Source organism: Leptonychotes weddellii, chromosome 14 (assembly GCF_054177405.1).
Source record: "Leptonychotes weddellii isolate Sample4059 chromosome 14, ASM5417740v2, whole genome shotgun sequence".
In the NCBI taxonomy this organism is placed as follows: Eukaryota; Metazoa; Chordata; class Mammalia; order Carnivora; family Phocidae; genus Leptonychotes; species Leptonychotes weddellii.
The window spans coordinates 25,886,070-25,897,552 of NC_138382.1; the positions used below are offsets into that span (position 1 = coordinate 25,886,070).

General features: G+C 37.5%; 1 protein-coding gene across 2 annotated transcripts; it reads right to left on the bottom strand.

Moving 5' to 3' along the window:
* Positions 1-1,176: 1,176 nt before the first annotated feature.
* On the bottom strand, positions 1,177-6,316 carry ZNF510 (zinc finger protein 510). 2 transcript variants are annotated; one of them, XM_081802956.1, is made up of 3 exons: positions 6,104-6,316; positions 5,715-5,810; positions 1,177-3,503 (listed from the first exon to the last, which is right to left on the bottom strand). In XM_081802956.1, the coding sequence occupies exons 1-3, from the start codon at positions 6,279-6,281 to the stop codon at positions 1,810-1,812; spliced, it is 1,968 nt and encodes a 655-aa protein (XP_081659082.1). In that variant the 5' UTR covers positions 6,282-6,316; the 3' UTR covers positions 1,177-1,809. The 2 variants fall into 2 exon arrangements, with proteins under 2 accessions (XP_081659082.1, XP_081659081.1); XM_081802955.1 differs by having other exon boundaries at positions 1,177-3,506; positions 6,104-6,313.
* Between the last annotated feature and the right edge of the window lie 5,167 nt (positions 6,317-11,483).

The following is an 11,483-nucleotide window of genomic DNA, read 5'->3' on the forward strand; positions in this document are numbered from 1 at the left end:
CCAGAGTCAATTAAAACGCCGCAAGTTTCAAATGGAATATCTGCCAGTGTTGAGAACATCCTTGTGTCCTGCCCATTGAGAGGAGCAGCCCCATCAATTTTTGGGTCTGCATAATGGCACTGAGATTGAATAGTCAGTATCCAGTGATTCCCACTAGCCTGTCAGTGAACCAGGCCCAATTAGAGTGACTTCTATGAATCGAGGGCCCTACTGAGCCAGCACCTTTGCTTCAGGCAGCAGAGTGGGGGATAAGTTTCCTCTGTAAGGGACAGCTAATACAATCTGATACATAGCTGAGATACTGCTAGGACCAGGACAGCTGTATTCTTAAATACACCATGTGCATTCTACACCTGAGGCTTGTGTCCGTATCTTGTTAGCCAGCGGAGCCCAAGAGTAAGCTAAGAGCTGCTTTACAAAAGGCGTATACTTGGTAGCCTTTTTAGGGTATCAAGTCGAACCACCCTGCTCCCCCACCCCAAGGGCATCTCCTTTTGCCAGAAATTCCAATCAACAGAATGACTAGTTACAGAGACTGAAGCGCAAAGTGGTCGTTAAGAGTTGTGGGACCTCAAAGGTATTTTCTTTACACACAACTCTTCCTGACTGGGAGAACTGAATTATTGGAAGGGGAAGTATAGCATGTAACACATTCCTACTACACTTTCAGATTTAGAAGTAGCCACAGTATACTGCACTGGCCAAAAGAGCCCCATTTATTCACAGGGTCACATTCATTTCCCTTGCCTACTGTAACCCTTGCCCTAACAACATTTTCTATATCTAGATACTCCCTACCTCCATGTAAAGTGATAAGATGTTGACTTGGGCACCTGTATCCCATAAAGCCATAAAAGTTTGAACGCTTTTCCTCCCTCAACGTTCCCTAGAAAACTTGGGTGGGTGCCAATGGCCATGGGTCCCCACTGGAGACAGGAAGATTTCTTTCCCCTGAAACAGCTGATGTTGGGGTATATGAAGGTACAACAAAGTGTGAAGGGAGAGTGGCTTCATGACATTAAAGAAGCATTTGCTTTACTTGCACGAGGTGTGCTCACATTTCAACCAAAAATCTTCCAATCTTTTAGGTTCATCGAAAGCCCTGGAACAGGTGGTATCATCTATTTCGGTACATTGAAAGATTTTTTTTAAATGAATTCTCTGATGATCTTTGAGGAATTCCTCACAACACCAACTCTTTAATAAATGCTGTACCCACTGACTGATGTAAGGCTGGCTTACATAATAGCCTTCTACCTCCCCAGTAGAGGGATGGCTAAATTATGTTCCAAAGGAAACAGACCTAAACATGCAAGAGCTCAACAGAATACAAGAACACTGCTTGATGCCAAAATGTTCAAAAGGTAAAGATGTGAATGAGAATTTTGTTCCACATATTTCAGGCACCCTTGTAAAAGCTGTGCCATGTTAAAGCATGATACTCAAGGTTGTCCTGGGTCATCTCCATTTTATCCTGATAGCACCCTAGTAGTTTGTCAGCGAGGTGTTTTGTCACAAATGGATGTGGCATAAAATATGAGCATCCACAGTCCCAAAGACCTACTCGGAGGAAAGGGAGACCAGGAAATTTTGTGTGAGTTATCTAAAGGGCATGGCTTCATTCAAAAGGGCTTTCCATAGTACCTTGAAAGAAATATCAGCTCATGTGTATTCTCTGATATACTTTCAGGGTTGCTTTTTGGATAAAATTCTTCCTACATTCATATTTATATGGTTTTCTCCTGTGTGGGTTTACTACAGTCAAATGGCTTGGTTTTTCAGCCATAAGGATTTTCCATAGTTATAATATCAATAGGGTTTTCCCCCTCCCTGAATTCTCTGGCAAACATTTAGAGTTGACTTCTTATACAATTTCCCAAATTCATTACATTCATAAGATTTCTCCCCACTGTGAATTCTCTGATGTATTCTGAGGTTTGATTTCTGGCCAAAAGTTTTCCCACATTTGTTACACTGAAAAGGTTTCTCCCCTGTATGAATTCTCAGATGATCACTAAGGATTGCCTTCCGGACAAATTTCTTCCCACATTCATTACATTTAAATGGTTTCTCCCCAGTATGAATCCTCTGATGCACTCTAAGGGTTGATGTCCGGGCAAAAGTTTTCCCACACTCACTACATTTAAATGGTTTCTCTCCTGTGTGTGTTTTCTGATGTTGAATGAGATGGTCTTTTCGCCAGAAGGATTTTTCACATTCATTACATTGATATGTTTTCTCACCACTGTGAGTTCTCTGATGTATCCTGAGGTTTGACTTCTGACCAAAAGTTTTCCCACATTCATTACACTGAAAGGATTTCTCCCCTGTGTGAATTCTATGATGATCTCTGAGGGTTGACTTTTGAACAAAAGTTTTCCCACATTCACTACATTTATAGGGTTTCTCTCCTGTATGAATTCTCTGATGTCCCCTGAGGGTTGACTTCTGGACAAATGTTTTCCCACATTCATTACACTTATAGGGTTTCTCTGCTGTGTGAATTCTCCAATGTGTACTGAGGTGTGACTTCTGGGAGAATGTTTTTCCACATTCATTACATTCAAATGGTTTCTCTCCGGTGTGAGTTCTCTGATGCTGAATGAGATGTCCTTTTTGAAAGAAGGATTTACCACATTCATTACATTTATAGGGTTTTATCTCAGAGTGAGTTTTCTGGCGTACTTTGTGGGCTGACATCTGGTAGGATTTCCTCTTTTCATGATATTCGAAGGACTTATTCCCAGTTTGTGTTCTATCATTACATACCACTGGGTTCTCTTCCGTGACAATTCTCTGAAGCTGAGTGAGGTGTGACTTCCTGTTGAAATTATTTCCACTTGCATTACATTCATTCTGTTTCACAGGCATGTTAAACTTATTGTATTCCTTGACAGCTGATTTCCCACAGAAGGATTTCCCACATTGGTTAAGAGGAGAGTGTTTCTCCCCTACCCCAGTTCTTTTATAGTCAAAGATAGTTGTTTTTTCACTTTTTCCCCTAAATTCATCATCTTTATAGGATTTTTCTCTTGTGTGAAGACTCTTACATGTAACACAAGCAGCCTCACCATAGAAGGCTTTTCCAATTTCATCATATTTAAAAGCTTGCTCCAAAGTTTGACATTTTTGATTCTTAGGAAGATTTTCCTTATAACTGAGAGCGTTCCCATTTTTATTATATTCATGAAACTCCTCTCCAGTATGAGTTCTCTCAAACTTAATTTTGAAAGACAAATTTTCACATACACTATAGCAATTTGGTTTTTTTGTTGGATAGGGTCTATTATTAATAAGTTGGGAAATATTTTGCAAATTTACTCCCCATGAGTCATATTTACAGGATATTTTTGTTGAAACAGGAGCTATGTGCAGATTAAACTGTTTTCCCAAAACTTCTTCTTCCTCTCCAGTCAATGGTTTATTATCGATGAATATTATTTCCTGCAAGTGTTTATCTTGGATTTTCTTGTTCCTCTTCATCAGGTCATCATCTCTGTAATCTTCTAAAACAGAGATAAATTGAAAACATCTTATGAACCTTACATTTCTTATGGATGGGAAATATATAGCCTATATTGCATTCATTTTTTGGTTTTCCAAGATTAAATAATTTATGTGTATGTATCCTCACCCTCCTTTAAAAATAATATTGATATAGTGAAAATGAGAGAGGAAACTGCTAATAAATACGTATCTGTATTTGGATTGTGATAAACTGCATTTTCCTACTGGGGTGGAGAAAGAATAGAAATGAGACTTTTATAGGAGTGGTTATTTTAGGGAACAGGAAAACCAGATAATGGGATGAACACAATGGGACTATATAAACTTAAGTACAGTAATAAAAGAATTAGGAGATAATGAACACTGATGGACTAGGCCCAACAGGGGAAGAGTTTGCTTTGAGGAAATATATTATAGTCCTACACTATCTAGGCTATACTGATAGAATCCTCAAGAGTCCACTATTTCCAAGCTGATATTCATTTCCATTCAATTCTTCAATATCAAATCAAAATTGATAGTACAACTTTCCTCATGATTAAATGAAGAAGTTTATAGCTCAGGACCTAACCCATCTTATATCTGTAAGTCACAGAAATACAAACAAATGTAAAACTGAAAAAAGGAAAATCTATTCTTGCAACTAAATTAGATTCACTGCTCAATTCCTGCTGTAGTACCTTTATTTTATCAAAATTGAATGGTAAGTGAACTTGATCACTTCATCCTAAATTTTCACATTTCAATTTGATATGTATAAAATATGTACATATGTATTTTATGTATGCATGTATGTATGTAAGCTCTATGCCCAATGTGGGGCTTGAACTCATGACCTTGAGATCAAGAGTTGCATGCTCTACCGACTGAGCCAGTGAGGTGCCCCAAGGGGTGTTATTTTAAATGGGGTATCATGGAAGGCCTTGTTGCAAAGATGGCACTTAAGAAAGGTCCAAATCATTTATGCATTCTAGATGGCTATCCTTCGAGGGTTTTAATGAGTTGTAAATACCATCCGCTATTTTTGGTTCATCTCTTCACTCTCTTAACTATGAAACATACTTTATATCTGCATAAAACTTATATGTACAGTTTAACAGTACAGAGTGAACACTAGTATAATTAGAAACCATGTCAACCTGAAATCAATACTACACTGTTAACTAACTTGAATTAAAAAAATATATATATCAAGAAAGAGAACACAAAAATGGCTCTGCAAACATCCCTACTTATCTCTAACTTCATGCTTAAGAGTTCACTACCCTCCTCTAATATTTATGTAATTGTTTCCTTGATTTTCTTTGTGTGGTTTTATCACCAATATATGAATTCCTAAAAATGTAATTGAGTTTTGCATTTCTGACATTTACATAAATGTAACCACACATGTATATTTATATTGTTTGGTTTCGTTTGCTTAAGATTAATGTAACTAATTATCCCTTGAGGAATATAATGCTTTCTTCATTCTACTCCTGATGAGCCCAATTTTTAACAAAAACAAACAATACTGCCATAAGTAAATATTGTTTTATTTATCCTAGGGAATATAATCATGCCTTTCTGTAGGGTATGTAGTTAGGAAATGAATTCCTTGGTTGCAAATTATGTAAAACTTAACCTGACTTGGTAACATCCTCCTGATTATACAGTGGTTTTACCAGCTTACATTTTCCATCAGTAAGTAAGATTCTTTAATATTTCACATCCTTATCAGGACTTGGCTTTGCCAAATTTGTTAATGTCACATCATACCATGTGTTCTCATCTCACTTTGTATTTTATTTTGCATTCCGTGAAAGCTAATGAGAGATTGAACACATTTTCAAAGATTTAATGGCCATTTAAAAGTTCCTGTTCAGTCTTTTGCTTATTTTTCAATTGGGTTGCCACCTCTTCCTACGCTGACTAGTGGAAGTTTTTACATTTTCAGAGTACTTATCCTTTCTAGGTTACTTGTATTATATACATATTCTGCTTCTCTATGGCTTGTCTTCTCATCCTTTTAACAGTATCTTTTATAAACAAAGTTCTCAATTTTAATGCAGTCAAGTTTATTAATCATTTTTCTTTTGATTGGTGCTTTTTTTGCCTTTGAGCTTAAAAGGAAAGTCTTGAAATACAAAGGTGTTTAATGCCAAACTGACCTTCTGGAGTCTTAAATATCCCAAGAGAATTCTGTCTGCTAGTGCTCAGGAACTCACCTCGGTGGCTCTGGTTTGAGATTTCTTCCTCTAAGAACCAAGGCTCCTCTCCTTGCTCCAACTTGAAGATTACTGCTGGTTTGAAAATGCAGTTCCCTGTAAACAGGGAACAATGGAGTATTTAGGACGGATGATGAGCTTTTTAGTTTCTAAAGCGTAAAAAGATACAGCTTCAGAAGCAGCACCCTGAAGATCCTGATTTGAACTTATCATGGGGAGTTGACAAAACACTTCTTTTATTCCTCAAAAGGGCTTAGTTAATTTTATACTCCTGAATGAAATACCTCAGTAACATTAAAATCTAAATAAAATATTCATCTGTATTGGTGCATAAAAAGGAAATGCCTTCTATGTGCTGTGATGAGGGTAAGTTATACTTATATGCTCACCCACTGAGACTAGGTTGTTGTAGTTCTCCAGCATCACATCTCTATACAGGGTCCTCTGAATAGGACCCATCTGCCGCCACTCCTCCTGGGTGAACTCCACAGTCACGTCCTTGAATGACACTGATGCCTGCAACAGGACATTTCTGCTCAATCTGAAGGGTTCAGAATTAGGTGACATAGAAAATACCCCTAAAAACAATTCTTACGTTTACTGTAAAGAATTGAAAACAAATGTATACAAAGGATGCATATTTTGAATCTAACTTTAACTTATATTTTGGAAGTATTCAATGAGTAAAAATATTTATAACTTTATTTTTATATACTTATGAGTTCCATGCACATATTTTAAATATATTAAACTTTGTTTAAAAAAATTTTTTAAGCAAAAATGATAAATTTCTTACAATTTTTATCCAACACCCCAATATACTACCCTAGGCATATTCGAGGGTAGGAGTCAGCAAATTATTACCTGTGGCCAAATCTAGCTTGACACTTTTTTAATAAATAAAAGTTTTCCTGCAACATAATCACACATACCCAATCATTCTGTATTGTTCATTGTAGGTTTCGTGCTGTAACAGCATAGCCTAGTAATTCTATCAGACCTTATAACTATCAAAACTGAAAACATTTACTATCTGATCCATTACAGACAAAATTTGCCAACTTTTGGACTAACCAATCAATTAAAAGAAAGACTAACAGCATAAAAACAACAAAGAAACCACAGTTAAGAGAGAGGGATATATGTAGATTGAAAATAACAGGACAGAAAAAAATATACATAATTATGAGCCAAAATAAAGTTGGTTATATTAACATAAAAACAATCAAGGTAAGAAAGTATGACAAAACATAGTAACTATTTATGATCCTTTTAACAGAAAACATAAAAAACATAAATTGGTGTGCATCTGAAAACCTAGCTTGCAAATAGTCAATTCTCATTATTCACAGATTCTATATCTGCAAATTCACCTCACTAAAATATACTTCTAACTTAAATACTCATGATTTTGGGGCGCCTGGGTGGCTCAGTCATTAGGCGTCTGCCTTCAGCTCAGGTCATGATCCCGGGGTCCTGGGATCAAGCCCCACATCGGGCTCACTGCTCTGCGGGAAGCCTGCTTCTCCCTCTCCCATTCCCCCTGCTTGTGTTCCCTCTCTCTCTCTGTCTCTCTCTGTCAAATAAATAAATAAAATCTTTAAAAAAAAAATACTCATGATTTTGCAGTATTTATGGACACTCGCAGAAAGGTAAAAGATTTGAGTGTCCAACACATTTTCCAGCTGGAGCTGAACAAGATAATGCTTTGCCAAATGTTCTTTTTGCAGACTACTTAGCACATTCTTTGCATTTTTGTGACTTTTCTTGTGTTGCCCCACCTGTGTAATGAGAAATGCTGTCTAGTGTTCCTGACTGCAAGAAGGTTGTGATATGCCTTAGGGAGACCAAGTGTGTTAGATAAACTTTAAGCATTAATTATGGTGCTGTTGGCTGTTAGTTCTTGTTCATGAAACAATATATTAAATAAAGTATTTTTAAACAGAAACACACATAAAACAAGGTTGTGTATTGAATGGTAGACCAAAATGTTTTGACTAGAAACTCAAAGGAACTCAACACTGTATTTCCCCTAGGAGCAATGACTCAGTATTTGCTAATTTAATGTTCACGGTGATTTTATAGAAAATAACCATGTGAATAGTGAGAATCAACTGTATGTAACAAAAGTTGATAGAAAATGAGATAGATGGATCCACAACCATAATTAGTTTTATAAAATTATAAGTAATTTTAACACAACTCTCAACTCACAGGGCAAGCTGACTGAAAAAAACTAATAGAGATTTAGAAAGGGGTCAGCAACAGTCAAGAGAGAAAATCTGGCCTGCCGTTTTTTGTTCGTTTGTTTTGTTTTGTAGGTAAGATTTTACTGGAACACAGTCGCATTCATTTGTTTATGTATCACCCAGGGCTTCTACAGCACTACCACTGTAGAGTTCAGTATTTCCAAAGAGACCATATCTCCCACAAAGCCTACGACCTGACATTTATAGATGAAGTTTGCTGACCACTGATACAGAAGGTTTAAATGACATAAATAATCAATTTGAGTAACTGAAACATATAGGATAACATAATCATAACAAATTATTTTCTAGTGCATTTTGCATGTTAAAAATAAAGACAGTAAGTCTCACCAAATTAGAAAAGATTACAAACATACAGTGTGGCTTTGGATTTTAGCTCAGAGGTGTAGAGAGCTGAAAAGAGCAATACTAACATCCTTACAAGAACAAAGCTAGACAGATTGAAAATTAAGGTCTTTTTTTTAATTCATCAGAGAAATGAAATTGCTTAACAAATAATTTGAAATCAGGAAAAAGATAGGCATCTAGGGAGAATCAGGACCCACTTGTTTGCTTACTGGACCATAGGCTACCAAACTTCATTAAGATGACAGAAAGATAAAACTAGAAAAATTTTAACAACCTGCTAAAGGCCACATGTGCACAAATGTTAGTGTGTGAAGTCCCTGAGGAGGTGGTGTATGTCACAGATATAGTGTGATTTCTACCTTTTTGTGACATTTTCTCCAGGAACCCAGTCTGTTCACAGAAAGGATTGGGGGAGAATTTGGGGGAAGTCCCTTCCTGCCGCAGGTGGTACTGGCTAGTGTAGGGGAAGAAAAGTCACCGCTTAAATCACTCAGATCTGTATCACTTATTTCGGGAAAGGTCAATAAAACAAATAACTTGAGGCCATGGGTGGCATCCCTTGCAGTAAGGGGACAGCAGTAGCAGACACTACCAAAATGCTACCCAGACCCATCTGCCCTGTCTCTCCTAGGGAAGAAAATATCTAAATGGTGAGATGCACATTCTTAGTGCCTAAAACTAAGGTTAAACTGGAAGATAAGCCCCAGAGATTTGTCATTATTTGACCTGTCTGGTAGCTCCGTGGAACATCCCATTCATAAAACGGTCTTCATTTGATCTAACTCAAAGCTCACCGACTGCAAATAGCATTTTCTCTGGGGGCATGACATTAGTTAAGAAAGAAAAACCCATGGGATATTCTTTACCATCATGGCTACCTCAGGCAGTTTGTAACAATTAAAGGAAACAACAGTGTAATTAAAAAGCTTAAAAGGAAAAGTTGGAGCATGATATAAACAGAAGGGGCTTTAAAAAGCTCAGACATCTCTCTGGGAATCTAGAAGGTGGCACACATGCCCTGGACTATGTGCACATTCAGGAAACATCTGAGAAAGTACTAAACTGGGCTCTCATTAACCTTGAGGCTTTGTGAAAGAAAAGTGAAGGTGAACGCAAGGTAGTAAAATGCCAGGCTAACTGTTGAACTGTGGGACACAATCAAACATCCAACCTATACATAGAGCATCTTGGCAAAGATTGGAGCCTTACTGGTTACAAGTACTTAAGAAAATCATTGTCCAATTATTAGCTGGCTATTTAGCTAATGGAGGGGAGACTTCAGTGGCCACACATGACAAAGAATACAGGTTGTACAGAATCCGTTCAAAAGAGTCACTAAACAAATGACAGCTGTGGTGGAGTGGTATTCTGATGATAAACTGACACCTTTTATTTTAAATGTCAAGTTTTTAACAAAAATTTAAGACATACAAATAAATGAAAAAATACGGCTCATACACAGGAAAAACAAACAAACCCAAAACTATGTATGAAACTGTGTAGAAACTGCCTCTGAGGAAGTCCAGACATTGGACTTACTAGACAAAGACTTTTTTAAAAAAGGATTTTTTTTTTTTTAAAGATTTTTATTTATTTATTGAGAGAGAGAGTGATAGAGAGAGAGCATGAGAGGGGGAGAGTCAGAGGGAGAAGCAGACTCCCCGCCGAGCAGGGAGCCCGATGCGGGACTCGATCCCGGGACTCCAGGATCATGACCTGAGCCGAAGGCAGTCGCTCAAACAACTGAGCCACCCAGGCCCCCCAAAAAGGATTTTCTTTATTTATTTGAGAGAGACAGCACGAGTGCGGGGCGGGGGGGGAGAGGGAGAGGGAGAAGCAGACTCCCAAATGAGGAGGGAACCTGATGCGGGGCTCCATACCAGGACGCTGGGATCATGACCTGAGCTGAAGGCAGACTACTTAACCAACTGAGCCACCTAGGCACCACTAGACAAAGACTTTCAATAAACTGTTCTAAATACATACAAATAACTAAAGAAAACCATATCTAAAGAAGCAAAATAAAGTATGGGAACACATTCTCACTGAATAAAGAATTAGAAATAATACATATCTGATGAAAAAGCAAACTGAAATTCTGAAATTCTGGAATTTGAAAATTTGAAATTTGAAATATGAAAGTACAATAATTGAAGTGAAAAATTCCCTAGAGGTCTCAATAGCAGATCTGAACATGCAGGAGAATCAGCCAAATTTGAATACAGACCTAGTGAGATGATACAATCTGAGGATAGAAAATAAAAATAGGGAAAATGAACAAAAAGCCTCAGTGACCTGTGGGATACAATCCAACATCCAAATATAGCAACATCCACAGGAGAGGAGTAGGAGGAGGAGAGAGCAGAAGGGGCAGAAAAACAGAATGAATCTTGAAGCAGCAAAAGGGAAGTGACTTATCACTTCTAAAGGCTCCCAAATAAAGCTAACAGTCGATTTGTCTTCAGGAACCAGGGAGATCAAAAAGCAGTGATATGACATATTTAAAATGCTGAAAGGAAGGCCTATCAATCAAGACTTCAACATTTCATGGCAAAGAAGTCAAACTCTCACTCATTGCAGATGATATGATACTTTATGTGGAAAACCCAAAAGACTCCACCCCACAACTCCTAGAACTCATACAGGAATTCAGTCAAGTGGCAGGATATAAAATCAATGCACAGAAATCAGTGGCATTCCTATACACCACCACCAAGACAGAACAAAGAGAAATTAAGGAGTCAATCCCATTTACAATTGCACCCAAAACCAAAAGATACCTAGGAATAAATCTAACCAAAGAGGCAAAGGATCTGTACTCAGAAAACTATAGAATACTCATGAAAGAAATTGAGGAAGACACGAAGAAATGGAAAAACGTTCCATGCTCACGGATTGGAAGAACAAATATTGTGAAAATGTCTATGCTACTTAGAGCAGTCTACACCTTTAATGCAATCCCTAATCAAAATACCATCCACTTTTTTCAAAGAAATGGAACAAATAATCCTAAAATTTGTATGGAACCAGAAAAGACCCCGAATAGCCAGAGGACGGTTGAAAACAAAAAGCAAAGCCAGTGGCATCACAATACCAGACTTCCAGCTCTATTACAAAGCTGTCATCATCAAGACAGCATGGTACTGGCACA